Source organism: Micropterus dolomieu, linkage group LG23, assembly GCF_021292245.1.
Source record: "Micropterus dolomieu isolate WLL.071019.BEF.003 ecotype Adirondacks linkage group LG23, ASM2129224v1, whole genome shotgun sequence".
Taxonomy (NCBI): Eukaryota; Metazoa; Chordata; class Actinopteri; order Centrarchiformes; family Centrarchidae; genus Micropterus; species Micropterus dolomieu.
In genome coordinates this window covers 9,522,899-9,543,736 of record NC_060172.1, presented here as the reverse complement: position 1 = coordinate 9,543,736, position 20,838 = coordinate 9,522,899, and the positions used below count along the sequence as shown (strand labels likewise).

Sequence of the window (20,838 nt, the reverse complement as noted above, 5' to 3'; positions counted from 1 at the left end):
AAAATGTGTAATTAAATGTATCAGGTGAAGTAGATTATTAGTATAGAGTGAAATGACAAAATAACATCCATATAGTAGCATTATCTGAGCCATAACAGGGGAATTTATGTAGCTAAAATTAATATATTCAAAAAGTTTCACTTGTCACTGAGTAGTTTCTTTTGAATATGAAATTATTTAATTACTGGTGTATTTAATCAGTTTGAGTAGTCTTGCTGCTATTAAGGGTTTGCTAGAATCTCCATGGAGATATTAATCCACGTTGTTGCATTGTGACCTTTAAATTATTACTGTGTGAAGGGTGTGTAAGATATGTTATCATTGCAGGGTAGTAGTAGGAGTAGTTTTGGTTATTTTTCTTTATATTTTAGATAACCAAGACAAAAGAAGCAGCAAAAAGCAGCCCTTTAACACAACACTGTCATGTCCAGTACTGTACAGGAGGATGTTTAACAGTAGCGGCTGACAGGAGCTACAGTGTTGAGGCCACTGCTGGAGCACAGACCCCCTGGCACTTACTCTCTTACATACAAATGGATACAACTTGCCAGCTCCTTTCAGTCTGGGCTTTAGTGTTTATTCTTTATAAAAGGTATTTTATTATACTGATAACAACAAAAGTATTTTAATAAACCTGAACGTGATTGTAAAACCAGTTGAGAGATTGATGAGCAATACTTGTGTTTTCCTTTTTCACTAATATGACAATTCTAGCTTGTGCCGTGTAAGTCCGATCAACACTTACACATTGCTTTTCAGTAAAACTGAATGTGGCTTAAACAATGGACTCCTCAATTTTGAAGATGTTGAATTTGAGCTTTTATGAAGAGCTGATAAGTGAAACTTTTTGTTTTGGATGGAAAGAAGCCAATTTCACCCATATCTCTATATGTGTCCTCCACTGAGTCGAAGCTGTTTTTAACCACATACCTACCTCTTTTGGATGTATTTGGCTGAAATCTGGTAAACAGAAAAAGCAGCAGATAATCCAGATTCATGATTTCTTATTGTTTTTCACACAGAACTGTGTGAAAATCTTTCTAAACCGTATTATTTTCCAATGTATTATGTAAGACTTTGCCACTGGCTATCAGATGTCAGCATCTGTCACCTCAGTCCTTATAAACCCACTACTACTTTCTCCTAACGATCTGTGTGCCTTACCTGAGTTCAAAAATTCTTTGATCTTAGCTGCCTAAATGAAGTGAACTACAGGAGTAAACACTCCAGACGTGAAGTAAACAGCTCCAAGTATGGATTGAGCGGATGGGAGCTGCTGGATGAGTAGCTGTGCAGTACAGTAGGTTCATACACCTATCAATCTGCTGGATCTTTATGCTGCTGTGTAATACTGCCAGAGAAAATGATGGAAGGCCCTTCAGACTGGGCACAGTGAGGGGTGAACAGTAGTGATCCATGAACTTCAAACACTGGTAGGACTCAAGCCAGGATCTAACAACCCTGGCAGGGACACATGCATGGGCAAAGGTGTCAGAGCTGGATACTGTATAGTTAAAATAAAGTACAAAATATATATTCTTATATAATCAACCTCCTCTCTTGTCTTGACTTCACTAGATTTGACACGACCCATATGATAAAATAGGTTTTTGTTTAAATATCTGTTTTTAAAATATTATTTTACAAAAATGTATAAATCAGATATGTTCATGATTTTTTTTTGTACCAATCCTCTTTTGAGATATTATGTGCCCAGTGAGCCAAACTCCTTCAAGGTCAGTGCTCCTTCATATATGAAGCTACTGTGGTTAATTGCTTATAAAGTCCTTGCTTACATTACTTAACATAATGTTTGAAAAATAATTAAAAGTAAAAATGACACAAAGGCATTGTATTGCATTTTCTTTAGTACTTTACATATAACGGGAAAATACAAGGGTTTGTTTTCAAGAGAATACAGGAAATTTAACAGTGCTCTGTACATTAACATATTATTGTGAGTGTAGTGAGCCAGTTTTCCATGGGGGAAGGGGGGCAGAAAGGAACAATTCAAGATGTTCAATTACATGTTGTCAGAAGAGAAGTTTCTATTAGCAGCTTGAAGAAAATCACAAAATGGTCAATACCCTCACCGTCACCAAAGAAGCATTACAAAAAAAGACTTTAAAAGCACAGAGGAAGGAGAAGTTCGATGTGAAAGTGAGGTGAAAAAAAATTTTTTTTAGAGACAGATCATAATGGGCAAAATATTTACATACTGTGACAGTAAACTGAAAAATCTAAAAAAAAAAAAAATAACGTATGAGAAGAGTGTGTAAAGCTGCTATTAGATACTTAGGCTGTTATAGAAGTGTCACCAGATTCGGCTGACCACATTAACACTAACACTAACTAACATTAAACAGCCAAGTTTAGTTAAGAATCCTACATTCATCCTGAGAAACCATCATTTAAAGTTAAAACTGAAAAACTTCCAGCTGGCTGCTACTTCTCTTAATTTCATGGCAAATCATGTTGATGCTGTGACTGGAGGATGGGCTTGGGCTGTCAAAAATAACGTCTCATCTCTTAAGATGTTAACACAGATTGAATATTATTAAACACTAGAATCAGGTCATTATTCATTTCAACCACATGGAACAAAGAGAGGGCATGCAGTAAACCAAATCCTTAAAGTCCCAATCCAGGATTTATGAGAATATCAAATGTGGGTCTATATACATGTAGAATATTGAAAGGTATGGTTTACTGACAGAAAATAATCTCATGGCAGCTTTGAGATAAGTGAAAAATAATTAAAGCCGGTTTTGCTCCAGTATTTACAATGTAAGTGAACCACTTCCATCTTTAGATCACATTTAACGCTTGTGTTTAGCTGTCCCATATGGTCAGTTAATGAATAAGGAGCTCAGGAAACACATTTTAAAAGCAAATATAAAATGTCTTTAGTTCAATGTTTTTGTCTGATATAAAGCTGTTTTTTGAAGTGAAACAGCACTGCCTCAAAGAGAACAATTCTGGATTGGGTCTTAAATAAGGCTGTAGGGGTTGAAAAGCAGGTATGATGGCAACAAAATGTTTTGAGTGACAGTTTAGAGTAGTAAATAGAGCTTACTCTCATTATCACCAGAGAGGAAGCAAATAATGTTAGTTTCCTCATAGGATCATTAAAATCTCAGTCAGTTAACATAAAAGAAAAATCCAAGCCCTTAGATGCAGTAGAGAATTAAAGGAAAGTGACGTGAAAAGTATTTTTTATCTCATGGTTGCTTCAATAGTACTGAAAAGAACTTGTTTCATGTGAGATCAGAGCTGGAATAACATCAACCTTCAAACGTCATTTCCAGTCTTCCACTCTAGTAATTAAAAAATAAAGCAAAGCCTACACTAACAGGGCAACTGCAATTACAAATACCATTAGCTCTGCTGTCATCATGCTCTCAGTCCCTACGTGTCTGGCTGCCTCGCAATGTTTTGGATGAAATCAGATATTTTATGCTCTTTCTAAAACTGCCAGATCTTTCCTTTTTCTGCTTCAGTGTAGTTTAAAACCCATGTCAGTAAACCTTTAAAAGCTTAACACAGCAATTAACACTTGCTGCACAAGAAAACCTGCAAATTATATCCACTGTCTATGCTGTTTTCAGTCACTTTGATTTGTCAGTAAAGTCAGTTAGCATCCTGAGATACTTTTACATGCTGTCAAAACCACACCCATGGCAGCAGCACAACTCATCTGACACTAGCAACACAAATGATTTCTTTGCCAGTAAGAGCTACTAGTTTCTCACTCAGTCCATTTAGTTCAGAGAAAGCCTCCAAAGTATGTTCACTGGAATAGATTAAACTAAATAGGGACTACATAGTTGTTAGAGTGTGTTAACAATTAACATGACAACATGGGATGGCCATGATATAAAAAAAGATGGAGCAAAATCAATAATTTATCCAATAATCTTCTTTTTGGGGGGATGGCATTTTCCTTCAGAGTTTAGAGGATCTCATGTTCAGTGAGAATGTATCAGTGTTTCCAACTAGCACATCATACTTTACTTTTATTTTCCTTAAGGCTGAGGCCAGTCTAACTTGAGGAAGGGAAATAAATGATCAAAATATGAAATCTGTTACAATTCTGATGCATAGCAAATCCCCATGTTCAACAGTCAAATGTGATACTACTTTGTTAAGAAGCTACAGCTCTGTCATGATTATATTATGTCATTACAGAGGGGAACCTTCTACTCACCACAAGACTATAATGTTTTCAAGACTTCAACCTGCTTCCCACTCTTCTAGCTTGGAGCTACTTGTTGAACATTTGAGAGGCGACTCTGGCTCAATATGGTATATACATACTGTATACTAGAGAGGAATGTCTGCGTGTATGTAGGCCTGACATGACATGCGGGTAATGCTTGGTAATATATTTACTTTAGTAATGTGTATGAATGATTATATAATTACAATACAAACATTTACAAATTTGGAAAAAGTTGCTGATTGTGCCTCAAGATCCCCTTCCATGCAAAGAACGTTAGAGATCCTCACAATTCACAAGCTCTTTTCTAATACCTCATGCTTGAGATTAGTTGTAGTATTTTACATCTTACTACACTGTCTCTAGCCATAGTGAGAAAACAGGGTGTCTGCACTGATATAAGAAGTGAACTGTGACCATTTTTATAAGGCATTAGATTTGTTCAGGACCAGGAGAACTAGTAGTAGGGCACTGCTTTTGACTACCTATGAAATGTAGAAAAATGTATGGAATGAACATGAGTACAAATCATGAGTTGAGTGCTGCACCAAGAACAACAATGAAGAAAGTTTTGCCATTAAAAGAACGCTTTTCCTACTTTGGCAAAAACAAAAGGATTTTTTTAACATAGCTTTCATGAGAGTCTTTGACAGTTTTGTGTTCATCAAAGGCCTCTTTGTTGGAGTAGGTACAGAACTGAAGAGTCCCACTGAGCCAGCAAAAACACAGCCAATACCAAACCTCTGCAACAATCCTGTCCATATCAGGCTTTCTCTAGAGTCAAATCCTGATGTGCAAGCTGGAGCAGCTCTCACACCTGGCCATGGCACAGCTTTCCAGTGAAATGTGTTTCCTATAGCCAAGATTTACAGATTTCTCTAGTGATTAAGATCCCTCTGGTCAAGTCTTTGGCTTCCTCGCATTCTCTTCTGTGTGAGCGTGTATGAGATTACAGCACTGTGCAAACTAAATGGAACACACCCTAACCAAAACAACAGTTGGCCTTTTAGTCTGTGAAAAATTATCTTTCACTTAGGTGAAAAAGAGAAAAATAGAAAGGAACATTTCTTTAGAAAGCTGAGAGTGGTGCTTCACACTGCACCTCTTATCTCAGGCTATTTCTTTTATTCTGCGCATGTAATCATGCAGTTCCTCTGGGTCTTGAAAGCCCATATCCTGGCAAACCCACTGAATGTCCTCTTCATCTGCTATGGGGATGGAGTTATAGGGCAGCTCTTCTGTAGGAAGGGTGGTAAAGGTGGTAAACTTGACTCTCTTGCGCTTGGAAGTGGGGGAACTGGCATCCTCACCGTTCTCTTTCGTAGAGCCCCCAGAGCTGCCGTCACCCCGCCCATGTACCTGGCTTTGAACGCTAGTCTGGGAACTGCCGCTACTGTGGTGGTCCCCGTGGCAGCAAGTCTGTACGCCTTCCAAAGGGTTACTGGGACTTTCTACCTGCTGTGGTGACAAATCACATTGGGCCCTCAGTGGCTGTCCATTTCCCAGGAACACCCAGTGATGGGAATGATCCATATTGGCTTGACCCTCAGGTGGGATCCGCTTATGGCGGTATTTAAGCACGAAGACGATGCAGTTGATGAGAAACACTAAAATGGCCAGACAGAAGACTCCCAGTAGAGCATACATGCCAATCTCAAGGTCAGTCATGTTACGAGGTGAATGCACAAAGTCGTCTTCCTCCTCTTCATCACTCTCAGTTGGTCGCTCCTGATTGCTAATGGTGGGGAAATTGGTGTAATCAATGGGAACACTGGCAGGCTGCTCATTAGATGTCTCATAAATTCTTCCACTGATGTTCGGATCAATGATTGGACGCCTGGTAACGGGCGCCAGCTCAATCTCACCCTCTGTGGTTGCCTCTTCCTCAGAGTCATCCTCTGGGCCAAAGCGGACCTTGACATAAACTGCAGCAGATGCGATGACGCTTTTGCGTTTGGTCTTCTGGCAGGCCTCACAGATGGTCATCTCTACACGCACCAACTCGCCAGATCCCTCCCCTTCTGCCACCACCACAGGCCAGCGTTGCTGAGGCTCCTGGGATACCGACACAACTTTGTCATCCACTGTGGAAGCATTGAGGTTGTAGTCTTTGGGATCAAAATAAGTCAGAGTGGCAGCTGTGTTGTCACTGAAAAGCATCCAGACAGACAAACTGGCCTCCTGTCAGACAAAAAGAGAGAAATACAGTTTTATTGGTAGTTACTTCACTTTAAAAATCAAACTTTGAAGAGTAGCAGGTATTTGAGTATTTGCCAGTATCATAACATAAATTCACATGGTTGTCTGTCCTCGGCAAGTTAACATTTAACAACAAGGACTGCTAAATGTATTCGATTCCTATGGAATCAGAAGTAGTCTGAACTTATGACTTAATAGGAAGGGGGAAATAAGCTCTCCAGAGGATGTGCTTGCCAAATTCTGCGTTTTCTAACAGCGAGTTCATGAGAAAAAGTTTTACTAGTTATTAAAAAAATCCAAAATCTCTGCTGAAACTTGGCAGCGGACAGTACAGGTCCAAGAGCAAAATAATCAGTAGCAATGTTTGTGTGTGGGTACACCTGCATACCAGTCTACCTGTGTGCACAGGAGGGAGGCCTGGAGGGAGGGAGTGGGATATTTTTTTGGTTGGATACTTTCTGACAAACCTTTGCAATTAATTCTAATTTATTCTTACATTTGAACTATTTGTGCTTATTGATCAATATTGATAAATTAAGTTTTTGCCAAGTAAATTAAGAAAATAAATTAATGTGTGCTAAATTTTGTGTGCCCAAAAAACTGATTGTGCATCCAAAGGACAAACGTCTCTTTAGACATAACTGTATAGAGTTTCAGAGGTCGACCAGTGATGGAGGTTGACCATTAATGTCGTAACACAGGTTTACCTTGAGATTTTAAGTTAATTTAATACTGTCTTGATTATCAGGATGGCAGACAAATTTTGGGCATTAGAGTGACCAATAGTGTGAAGGAAAGGTAGAAAAGCAATACAATTCCAACCCCAAACAGAAAAGTTATATATAGCTGCTTTAATAATTTTTCTCATGTGTGTATGATAACTTCCGCAAGTAAACAACATGCTGCATTAAGTATTAGTAAGATAGGTTCAAAAAGCTGTGCCTTGCGTCTATGTCTCTCCAAAAAATATTTCAGTAGCTCAGATCCCATTCTTTCATGGCATTGACCATGATTTGGAAATCTGTTACCAGCTGAGCCTTTGAAGTTCTGGACTTGGTCCAATCCCTAAATCTCCAGAGCTTTTGTGAACATGTGCAATACCCTGTGCTCAGTACAAGCCTTGACACGCACGCAAATAGCCTGCTTGTGATGTGCACACCAGCAAACCACTTTCAAGCACGGAGAAGGAAGGGGTGGCAGGAATGACTGCGTTGTCCTGAAGGTTACAACACAGCTCCACTCTACAGCACAGACTGATAAGGCACATACACTAGCAGCATGTGCTTCGAATGATGAGCTCCAGTTTGTGTCTTCATGTGTTTGTTGAGTGTGATCTTCTCATTTTGTACTTTCTGTCACTCTTCACTGTCTATACTCCCCTATAGAGAATCTGGGAAAAATGCCCAAATTCCTGCATGCTCGTTACCTGACAACATTCATCTGATGCAGAGTAAACCGCAAACACTGGTGTCCATGTAATCAAGGCTGCGTTTGACTCCCTTTGTTCATAGCTTGCTTAAACATCAGCAACCAGACATTACGAGAGCTGACAAAGAGGTAAACTTTTGTCACTAAAACAAAGTCCGTCTGTTGTTCTGTTGTTATTGCAAAGCGTAAATACACACCCAGTCTTTTCGGGACAAAAATCCCTTTGGGTTTAGTTCAGAGCAGACTACCATGATGTGACGATATTCCACAATGAGCAAAAGCTCTATCATCTCAGCATGACAGAATGAAGACAGCCTTTGATATGGATGATTTAAATAATACATTGAATATGGCATATCGGTTTTTAAGAGTTGACTCTGCCATGAAAAGGCTGATATAGGGGGATAAAGGCAGTGAATGGGTGTTTCAACACTGAGGAAACAATTGGCACATGCTTTTCTATGCTGATCCAATGCTGGAAATTTATGCATGTAGAGGAGATGATTTTGTTTTGGGTAAAGAATTGCAAAGCCATTTTAATTGAAAAGGCAATTCGGGCATGAAAGACTTGATGAGACCACGAGGGCTTTCTGCATTATCTCGATATTATTTTTTGCATCTAGATTATAGCTTACCTTATCATCAACAAACAATCTCCACAATTAATGTAATCTGTGCATTTCCATAAAGTAATGTGTATTAGGATGAAGTGTCCCATCTTTGATTTTCCCATTTTCGGATTTTTGGTTTATGGTGTATGGGAATATATGTGGATATAAATTGAAAATAAACAGATTGGATTATAAAATATGCATATGCAGAAAAACTCCCCGGGAAATATTATTTGGAGACATTTGCATCAACTTGTAATGTAATAATACTATCCAGATTCATTAATACCTTATTAGGCTGCTCATTAAAGAAGTAACAGTAAGTCATAGCAACAGAAATGGTTTATGATGAACCTTCAAGTACTGAAGCCTTTCATTCGTTCTGAAAGGCTTGAACTTTGTCAAATGGAAAAGAAAATCATGCAAAGAGACCTTGATTGTTCAACTCTCTCCATGCATAGTTTATGTGTTCATTCATTTCTAGAGTAATAGAGGACATTTAGAAAGTTTTCCTGTGAAACAGAATCAAATGGCTTGAAATAGCTGCAGTAGTCCTCTGAGAGCTTTGCCGGCAGAGGAATTGGCTGCCTTTTATGGCCCGGCCTTGGAGAGCACTTAGGACAATACATTACAATAATTAAATTTCAAGGTGGCCAAGAAGCGGAAAGCAAGAAAAATTGGAATTTAATGCTCGCTTCTCTCTCACTGATGCTTGATGTGGTTGTCGTTGCATTTTTAGCAACTCGCAGGCCAATGAAAGGGCAAAGCAGATCAAAAAGAACACACACACACACACACACACACACACACTACATCCCCCTAGGTGAAGCAGGGCTGGTAATTAATTCCTTGCAGATAATTGCAGAGATCCATACTCCTGTGTGAAGAGACAGTGGCAAAGCAAAATCACACTTTCTACTTTCTTTCCCACCCAGTCGTCTTCTCACTTCTCACTTGAGCAATAAAATCCATTTCTTGAAACGTGTTTGAACGTATCAGAAGTGTTTTGCCAGGCTTGGCTAATACGGGGGTTGTGATAAAACAGCACCAACGATACTTATTAGTTCACTGCAGCTGCCTTTATCTGGTGTCCTTGCTAACAATGCTGGCTTGGAAATAATTTTATTACTCAGAAGTGAAACTAGTGCCTGCTTGTTGATATAGAGCCACTGAAGGGATTTGCAAATAAACTTAATTTTACCACTCTGGAGACAGAAATATAGAAACATACTGAGTACTGTGTGTTAGTAAGGCATAAGAAGCCACAAAACTACACACTACTGCGTGCGTTTAGTAATTGATAATTGTTTCATAGCCACATTTTAAGTGTATAAAGAGGTCAGATGTGTTGGTAATGTTTAGAGTAGGGGAGTGCATTTATCTCTCTCAGATGATGACAAAACAATACAGATACATTTGTAACAATATGATTTGATTCAATTTGAATTTGATATTGATCCAGCTGAGATTTTAAAGGATTTGATGTTTTGACTTGTATAAAAGTGCGTTGGTTTTGGACAACATTAAAAAGAATCAGAACAGGTCTAGAAAATTATGTATACTGCCAGAACAAGAACAGTAAACATGGGTGGTGACACACTAGGTAACTTTAAGTGAGTCCCCAATTAGGATTAATTTCTCAGTAAAACGGGGCAGACTAGATTCCAGTGTCTATTTAAATTTGTGCTTAGGAACAAGCACTAACGATTGATATTTACCTCAGGTAGACTGCTGGTAACTTTACCGTCAGCGCACCCATAGTCTTCATAAATATGTAGCAAGGACTGTGGTGCCACCTGCATATTTTTATGATACTCCCGTGTGTTTTGCAGACTAAAATGCTCTATAAATATTTCATGCAGCTTTGGACATGGTAGAGTCTGATGTTTCTTTTTAGTGTGGGAATTTAAAGTGAATGGCTCAAAGTCAGTATGTGATTGGGGAACTATCTAGATGGCTACAGTGCACACATACACACAGTTTCTGTTACCAAGGAGGACATAACCCTTACCCTAACCCTCAACTATAACCCCTAAATGTCCTACCCAACCCTAAGACACACACATTCACAGGAGCACAGAGAAAGATCGCAGTTTTTTATTTTTTTTTTTACATTTATTCATTTAGGTGACGCTTCCAAAGGGACTTACAATTGCAATTATATATATATATATATATATATATATATATTATAGCACGCCTGTGGAGCAACTAGGACACACCAATGCCATGCGTCTTATCCACCCCCTCCACCCACATTGCCACCCCATATTTTACAAAACGCCACTAATGTGAAGCAGGTACTGAACGTAAAAAAAAATGGCATTGCCTGGACGAATAATTTGTCATTTTTCTGCACTGTGTGGTGTGGTATGCTGTACCTGTTTGGGAGCAGTGAGTGTCTGGATGCCAGTTGCCTTGGCCACCATGGTGTGGCTGTTGCCGGGGCTGGGCTGCAGCGACAGGGTCAGGCCTGAAATGGCGTTAATGCGCATCTCCGTGATGGAAACCTTGTCGTCTGTGACGGAGAATGCAGACTCTCCCAATACCGCATCCACTGCTAGTGGAGACTCCACCTGCAGAGAAAAGATGCTCTTTTATTGTTTCTCCACATGACAGAGGGGCATCGTTTAAGTCCAGAATAGACAACAGCTTTATTGTCTTTCTGAAGCTCATAAAGCCCACGACAAGCCAATTCTGGATTAAAGTGCTTTGTGCTGTTGTTTGTTCCAGTGCGTCTTGTATTCATGTGTCAATGCCTCTCTGTCTATCATACTGAAAAAACAAACAAAAAAACCCACTCGAGACAGAATCCATCAGCAACCAGACAACAAGGTACAATCCGAAGCAGCCACCACATGCTTTCAAAGTGACGCTTAGCAGAAACACTTGTGCCCATCGAAGTGTCACCACATGAAACACCAAAACCTTTTGAAGCCAGTCTCGCCTCTTCGGGTAATCCCAGGCTTTTGACAGGCCTCTGCACCCAGTACTTTCAACACTTTTAAAAGATCATCATTTCACTTTGCAATTGCAACCAGAGGTCATGATGGACTTGAACAAAGTAAAGAGCCATTCAGTGGTGCAGCGACCTTGTCCTCAGAGTCAGACGGGGAAATCTTTACCACCTTCATTTGAAGCATTTTCTAACTCTTGCTGGCATCAAATAAAGCACGCAATGCTAGAGCAGTGAAGGGTTTGGTACTCTGTAAACTGAAACCTTGAAACAGCAAGCCAGCTACACCACCTATACACAAGTTCTGCTTCCAAACAACATTATTTAGCAGCCTTAAATTTGTAGTCATTTGTAATTTGATGTGCCAGTTCAAAAATCCATCCATCGTCAACCGCTTATCCTGTGCACAGGGTTTCACCTGCAATCAGGTGAAAGGGCGGGGTAAACCCTGGACAGATCACCAATCCATCGCAAGGCCTCAGTTCAAAAATTCGCATTAAAATAGGCGTGAACGATACAAATAAAATGGTAAATAAAATTATATGTTTTTTTTTTACCTGAAGCCTTTAATTTTTCTCTTTTCTTATATAGCATATGGAGACTTGCTGTGACAAAAATCTGTTTCTATGACTGCTTTTTCCCTTGCATGATTTCCACATCATTTGTACAATGTTTTTCTTTTTTCCTGCCTTTGGCTCAGATCTAAGAACCACATAATTTGGTGCAATCATTTGTTGTGTAATTTGGTACAATGTAATTTGTCATGTAAAGGCTTAAGCCAAATCATCTGCGGAACCAGATGCATCTGCAGGTGTTTGGTTTTAATAATTTGGTCTCAATACATTATGATTTCTGTTGTGCTTAAAATCACAAACTGCCTTAATAAAAACACGCACATGCATAGAAACAATCAACACTCACAGAATGCAGCGGCCTGCCAATTTCTTTTTAATTACAGCCTCTGTAAATTTGTACTCTTGCTCTATGCTGTTTAGTAAGTGAGGTCTATTCCTTTATAGAATAAGAAGCATTGAGATTTGGGAGATGCATGCAATACAACTGACTTGCAACACACCTTGTGTGTTTATTGTCTGTCAGAGATTTTATTCAACTCTGTAGTCATTTTTAAGGCTCTAGTAATTGTTAAGCAAATATTCTGCTAAATTGGACAAATTAATCTTAATTCATCTTAATTTACAATCTTTTCCCGGAGCATTCAACAGCATCTCAAGGCCCCAATCAGAGTTTGCTCAGATAAGATTTTGTCAACCGCTGGCAAAGGTCATGAATGAGCTTTTCACACTTGTTCGGGTCCATTTGTGACTGCTCTTTTTCTCTGCTAATACACTTAAGGTGTGTTTAGAAAATAATTGCATTTTATTTCTTGCCACATCATTTCTTAGTGTTAGCATTTTCTGGCCTTTGTAATCTCTGTAAGAAGTCCTACATTGTCTTGATTTGTAATTTCACACAAAACAGTAAGTCATACAAAGTTCTCAAAGGGCCTTGAAAATTATCATGATGCATGCAAAGCATGGCCAAACTGAACATATAAAAGCATAACACATGCAAGACAAGCAAGTACTGTTGGGCATTCCTATTATGTCAGTGTTATTTTGCCATTTAAAATGTGTTTATAAGCCTGATCATTACATGTTTATTTTCAATTGTGTGGTCAAGGAAGGTGGGGACCCATCCAGACTATGTGCCTGGAATGCTTGGCACATTGCACCTGTATTAAAATATTGTAAACTCAAGGCTCACTTACTAGCTTTTTCTGAAGCTTTTGACCGTCCTGAGCGCTGTATAAAAAAATCTCATGTTGTTATTCTCCACCTCAGAATTAGATCCTTAACTTTAATGACATTTCTTACAAGTCACCCTAATGAGATGGCTTGATAATTGCAGTCAAGCACTGCACAGCAACAAGAATGGTATTGCTTAAGTCGGAAATGAATAAAAGTAATCTTCCATACTGGTCAATGCCTAAGGGCTAAAAAATAGGAGATTTTTTAACGCAACAAAATCCTGTAGTCAGGCTCAACTTCCATATGCATATTGTTTGGATGTGATACATTAATGTGCTAGAAGGGAGAGTTATGGTCCACTGGACACCACACAAACACTTGCACATGCAATGACACATCCGTACACACCGACAAATACACACATGCGTGCATGCAAAACCCTAAGGCATGATAGTAAATGGAAGCATAAATAAACTTTTAAAGTTTTCATGAGGACAACCCAGTTACACGATGGATCATTCCTACTACAGGAGCTTCTTCTGCTACAACAAATGTTTTTGAATTGTGTAACTTTTTATTTCTAGGGATAGATTCAGTTTAAGAGGGGAGTTAATAGAGATAAACACCATTAGCCATTTTATGAATAGTGAGTGTGATTTTGTGAATACAGGTGAAAGATATGTCCTGAGCAAAAACAAGTCCATTTTTGTGTACAAACATGTCTAAACATAAATCCTACTGAGGTCACACACAGATTCAGCCAGTAAAAAGTGTTTGCTTACAATTGATTTTCTGCTATTTCCCGTTCCATTCCACTGTGGCTGATATTTTCACAGGGCAATTAAAGTGACTAAAAAACATTTAATACAATTAAAATCAATATTGGCGACTATGTACAAATGTCAAAACACAATTCAAAGATACACCACATTGTACATTGATTGTGTAAACTATAAAATGTAATCACAGAAACAAATCTTGTTTGGGGTTATGATCCATGGTGAAAACATATCATATTGTGTAGCCATTTATTCCTGAGTGGTCATGTATCCATTTTCAGGGATATTTAAGAAAAATCCCTTTGTCCCTACAGAAAAGGAACTGCAGTGCAAGTGCAGGTATATCAATGCTTGAACCTCCCCCAGTCTCTGCTATTTCTGCAGTTTAAGCTGGCACACATAGACCCTCAAAAATCAAATAAACCTGTTTTATGTGTGTTGTGTATAGATTCTTTACTGTAAAATCTACCTGAACACAACCTTTTCAATTTTTTAAATTAAAACAGGCACGATTACAGAAGTGCAATAGATACATTAATTAACAAAAAAACATTTTATTTTAAGTCAATAAGCAGCAAAACACACATTCTGGGAAAAGAGTGATACCCAGTAATATTTATAGCTATAATGCCTCATAGGAGTTCCACCCACAGTTGCCAAAATATAAAAAGAGGCTTAATTGTGGAGGAAAAATATTAGACGTGCACAGAATGACTCATAATTCATTCCTTGATTTTATGTGCAAGTTCAAAGGGTGCACATCTCCTTAGATTGCTCTAAGTTCCCTTACGCTCAACTGCACTCGCCAAGATTTCTGTTTATGTGATAATTTGATTATGGATCGGTCTTATTGCCTGAACCATGGTGCTATTACTGGCATTAAAGCACATTAATGTTAAAAAGGGACATCCCATGCTCCTCTCAGTATATTTGCAACATTGGACAAGACAAGAACATAACTTTTGTGTTAGGAGCAGCTAGTCTGGACTCTTATCAAAGAGTAACTTAACACCAGATGAACATCTTGTTCTTGCTGACCCTTCACTGGTTGAAGTTCTCACCTTGCTACAGAGATGTAGAAGTGGTGTGGTCAGCCTGGTTGTGGTCAGGCTTTAAACGTTCAACAGGAACAGCTTCAGTCCCTTTTGAAGCACTTCACCAATTACAATTACTTATTTAAACTTTCTGCACACCATGTTGGGGGGAGCAGTGCTTTTAAATGGGAATGAGAGGGATTGATCTGGCCTGATCGATGTCAGCTAAGTCACTACTTCTTCATAATTTAAGCAATTTTACAATGCCACCTTTGACTTAAGAAAAAAAATCCAATCCATTGGTCACACCTACATTTTGTTTCACCAAGTATACCTTGATTCACTAAATGTGAATGTATTTTAGTGTATTTAAGTGTTAGGTTCAGTCATTATCTACATAGATGGTCTCATATGCACAGTTCTGTTTTTACTTTTCTTATGTGGGTTTTGTTTATGACAAGTTTAGCCAACATGATCCGAGAGCATGTATTTAGTTAAAAATAGTTCAATTATAGCATATGACAGTATGACAGCAGTATTCAAGTTGAAACAGACAGCTTTAAAGCCATTAATAATTGCCACAAATATGAGTTGCAGAAAATTTAGTCCAGAGCAAAGAAAAGTTGGTCAGTAACAGAGTCTTTGTAGGAAGGGTCTCTCTGTATCACAATAATTATCCAGAAAGTCCAATATAAAAAATGACAATAACAATGCTCACAGTTTATCATTTATTCTATTTGCACCGATGCAGTGTTTTTAAAATAATAGTTGGGGAGAAAACTGCTGGCCCTTGCAGAGGGAAATTAAGCTTCAAACAAGCTTTTGTCACATTAAAAATAAAACCCAGGAGAAAGATTTTCTTCCTGACTGTTATCAATTTGTGGTGTTTGTGATGAATTCTAGGGTGTATTTTCTGATGAAGTGCTGCAAGTTGGTTTTTCATTTCCCCTCATTGCCTCATTTTCTTTTACCACAGTTAACAATGATAAAATCTTTATCCAATGTTGGTGTTAGATTAAAAAAAAAAGGATCACCAAAATGATTACAGTTCATCCTGAGAAGGAAATGGATGTCTGTACCAAACGTCACAGCAAGTTGTTCAATAGTAGAAAGTGAAACATTTCACTTAAAACCACAAATGTCACTGGCACAAGAGGGAATGTCATTTAGGATTCATCCTCTTGAGATCTAGATAGGTATACTGTCTGTTCAAATTTTAATGGCAACCCATTAAACAGTTACTGAGATATTTCAGTCCCTTTTTTTATTACTGTTGTTGTAAAATGTATTTTTTTTATTGTATTTATTATTTGTTTTATTTAGTTATTGTTTTCCTCAATTTGAAATACTCACTTTTCTATGCACTGCCGTCCTTGTCACTGCAACTCTGACCAAACAGTAGGAGTTGCTAGTAAAGAAACAGAATCCCCCACTGGATTCCCATCTGTGGACACTGCTGCTTGTGTCATGCAGCCATTCTTAATTTCTTGAAACCTCACCGATGCTTTTTTACATTCTACATAACCCATGTCAACCTGACCACATATTTTACTGTGTTTTTAAGAAAAAGCTGATTCATGTTACAAATAATCAAGCCAATTTCATTTCCAATAAGAATCATGTGGTTAATTTAAAATCCTAATTGGACAGGGAAAATGGTGGCAAAACGATAACGTCTTGAAATAAGCCTGTCCCTTTTACTTTGAAAATACTTTCTCCCCTTCAGAGCTATTTTGACCAAATATAACAATGTAGAATGAATATTGATTCATAGCTACACCAACTAATGAATGATGAATGTGTTCCATGTCTGTCATCTGCATTTCTGTCTGCCAGCGAGGTCAGCTGTAGTTGTGTAGCTCCTTCCAGCCCAGCTCCCAGTTGAATTTGTCATCGGTCCTGCAGGCAGGGGAGGTTAAGTGAAGCATGAAAGTAGTTACACTTTACATGTTCTTCAAATAGGAGCTCCTCTATCAGTCACTGTTGAGCATTCGGTTGTGCATAGCTGTGCGTGGCACAGTGTTGGTGGCCTTCACAGGAAGCTGCAGCACTATTTCACTTATGCTTAAGGCAAATAGAAGATCAATGATGAGTCCAAGCAGATTGACACTGACCGGCAGAGTTTCTTCACTAAACATGGGTGAGCACTCACTCAAGCTAGTGCATATTCCTTGCACCACACTATATTATCTTCTCTCTACTACACTCTTCTCTTCTTCAACCTTGCATTCAATAAATCATACTTTTGGTGTGTGGTACAACAGAATATCAGTGGAAGATTTATTCATGCAAGCCGCAGATTTCATGGGTACTTTATACTGTCTCCTGTCGCAGAAACGCACCTGAGGAAAACAAGTAACCCTTCAGGTAAAAATTACAGATATCAGTTTGAAGTGAACGCCACTTTAAATAGTCCTTAATAAGGTATAATTTATACATTTTTTAGAACTGAAAGCTATGCCCTGTTTCACCATAGGTCATAATGCTCTGCAGAAGGTAATTTAAGCCTTCAGTTAGACTTTGATTATGCTTTATTACACTAACAGAAACTCTTGCAGGTTGAAAGTTAAAGTTGCACTGGGAAAGATTATATGTAAAAGTACATCTAAATCACAAAGCTGAGCAGCAGTAAGAGTACGTCATCCCACTAACTGAGACACTGTAGATTTACACTGTATGCCCAGAAGTAATGTCTTGCGCCTGATTGGGAGACTGGTGGGAAATCTTATCAAACAGAATGTGAAATTATATGAACCCAGCATATTGAAAGCACTTCACACTTCTGAAATTCAAATTCAAACAGTCTTTTCTTCCTGCCACTTGGGACCGCCATAGTGTGAAGACGCATAGTGTAGTTTTTATCTTTGTTTTTAAGAAACATACTGTACACACAGCTTCATCCGGTTGGGAATTCTCTTGGTGTGTAAATAAGAAAACAAACAAAAATGTGTTCCTTGTGCATTCTATAAATATAGTTATTTTTTCACATTCTGGAAGTCAAGGCATACAGAACATTAAGAGCAGTCATGTATCATATTATATATATAATTATAATTAATTGTAAATTACATTCACATTTTTGTTGTTTGCTAAAATGGATTTAATAAGTAGCACACATGTGAAGCATCTGACAGGCAGCATCAGACATTACCTGTAGGCAACATCAATAAAAAAAAAAACTCCCAACAAAACACAATTTACTATTCAGAAGGAGAGCTTTAGCAAATTGAACAGTGTTCCATTTTTTGTGGACTTAAGTGACAGATCAATTTAGTCTGGTTACGCTTTGACTTCTACAAGCTCTAGCCTTCATCTTGTAGAAATGATGGGCATTTTTCATTATACTTTCCATCAGTGTAATTAACATTGACGAGCACCAAGATGTATCCTGCCTCTTTATGCTTGTTTGCACAAAATACAAAGTGCTTCTCTTCCAAGAGGATGAACTGATGAAATACAAACGCAATACCTCTTGAAACGGAGTGAAAAATGAAAACATGACCCCCACTTTCAACTTTTACCATCCTGTAAACTTTCAGGCAATTACACAGTTCCCCACATTACAAAGTAAGTGGGTGCAACAGCTGCAAAATAAACCTCTGCACCCCCCTGCAAACTACAGAGTCTGTCCCTGACAGTCACTCCAATAAAACTATTACTTTCTCAAAGGACGTTATTAGACAGACGAAATATGGTGAAACAAAAAGATGAGGAGTGACACGTGACAAATGCCCTAGGTCATAAGACCTCTCGTGGATCTGACATTTTTGGACAGAGGTTTTGATGTGGGACTTTACAGTCACATTAGATGATGTGGTCATGTATCCATTTTCAGCTACAGGCTTATAAGAGTCACATTTTGTATGTATGTACAGAGAGAGAGGCCTTTATTTTGATGTTGAATCAATAGATGGAGGATTTGGACATTGTATTTGGTGAAACTGTGAGGATCTTTTAAAGTTTCATAGATGATATAATAAGTCTGATCACAGTATACAATTTAGATTTGTTGTGGGTGGATCTTGTTGTACTGCATTTTTACACAACAAAGCTCCAGCTAGTGTTATTTGAGCGACACAATATTTTCATATTTCCATTTATATCATCCAGTGACGTTAACATTTAAATGGGGATCACATTATTGAGAAAAATACTACACTTTTTATACACTGTATGTTAAATATTAAACTTCTATTTTCTGGTGAGATTAAGGATTCTGTCAATTAGACTCAAGTCTATTCTATTCTATGTCTGTCTTTGGAAGAGTAGTTGATGTTTGCAGATATTAATTGAATAATCTCTGATAAGAGGACTAACAGTGAATTCAGTCCGAGTCTGGTTTTCCTCTTTGAGAAGCAGCTATTGTTCAGTAATCCTTTGGATAAAACCCACAACTCCCACCAGGTTCGGTGAATTCTTAGAAAGTCATTATTCTGCCATGTAATCAGAGGACATATACCCTTTACAGAGTAGTTAAGATCTGCTATCTTTATAGTTTAACCTTGAAATCTCAGATATTTTCTATGCTGTGTCTTCAATTAAATAGACCTGTCAAATGTAACAGATAAACTTAGTTCATGCAATAATCCTTAAAAAAAAAGAGAGAGAAATTAAACTAAATGGACAAAAGCTGCTCCCTTTCTTTATTCATATTCATGAGCTGGTGGACAATTTGAATCAGTCCCCCAAGACTCAACGACTGATTCAAATCCTCTGACAGACCAAGAATTTCAGTAAGAGGACCATTGTCGAGCTATATTCTGTTCATTTTCAGAAAATCTGCATAATAATTTCACTGTTCATTGTAAAATAGGCTCTGCAAACTGGGGATCTTTTACTGTAACTTCTTTGTAATTTGAGTTTTGTAAGCCATCGAAAATTCGTGTTGAATGGATAGTGATTCCACAGAGATCTAATTTCGGTTTCCCTCGTGGTGCTTTAACATGAGACTTTAAGTAGCCTTGCACGTTTCATGCATGCATACCTACTGGGACTGAGCTGCAGGTCAAGGAGGCAGCTGAAGTTTGGTCTCAGTGACCAGTGATCATTTGACTTAAACATAATGAAGTGATGCCTTGCAGGTAACTTTGATTTATGACTGAGTAAACGAGGAATCACGTCCATCTGTAAATTTACCGGTAATTAAGAAAGGCTGCATACACCTTATTTTTATTATCCATGTTAGCTGCACGGCTCTGTGGAGACCAGTCTTTCCACCACTTTGGTCGAGACTGAAAAATCTCAGCAGCTACTGGATGGATTGCTATGAAATTTGGTACAAACAGTAATTGTGAATTTTGAGCCCCTGACTTTACTTCTATCCCCATCATGTTAAAATTTCAATTGGTCCAATATTTAGCTAATATTTCTGACTAAATATTAACCATAGACTTAGTCTTAGTCTCGATGACCTTGAATAATAGTTAATTGATATCTGAATTAAACTGAACACAATGTAATATTATTAGATGAGAGGGGAGCCTGAGGGCTACCTAATGGAAAATCCATATTTTCATTTCTAGATAACTGTAATTATCTTAGTTTTGAGTAATCTAACATCTCCAGACAAGCTAAAGCATGTTATTTGAGATCAAGTTCAAGTTGTTTGAGGGATGAAATAATTTCTCAACACCTTATTTATTTATTTACAATTGCTATGAGTCAATGTGGCAAGTTACGTCTGGTGGTAAATTGATGTATAATTATTCATACCCTTCAACAGATTACAAATGATCCATTGCTCATTTAAAATGATGGATTGGCAACTTATATCTTTCCTCCCTATTGCTCCATCATCAGACACATCCATCAGGCAACTATTCTTTCTCCCGACAGGCTGGAACTGTGATCTTTCATGGTGATCA

General features: G+C 38.1%; 1 protein-coding gene across 1 annotated transcript in view; it reads right to left on the bottom strand.

Moving 5' to 3' along the window:
- Nucleotides 1–1,850: 1,850 nt before the first annotated feature.
- tmem132e (transmembrane protein 132E) overlaps nucleotides 1,851–20,838 on the bottom strand; it is a 120,188-nt gene continuing 101,200 nt past the window's right edge. The window contains exons 8-9 of the mRNA XM_046039884.1: nucleotides 10,839–11,033; nucleotides 1,851–6,400 (exon numbers count right to left, since the gene is read on the bottom strand). Of these exons, the coding sequence (XP_045895840.1) occupies nucleotides 5,330–6,400; nucleotides 10,839–11,033 (1,266 nt within the window). The 3' untranslated portion in view covers nucleotides 1,851–5,329. The remainder of the gene's footprint in view (nucleotides 6,401–10,838; nucleotides 11,034–20,838) is intronic.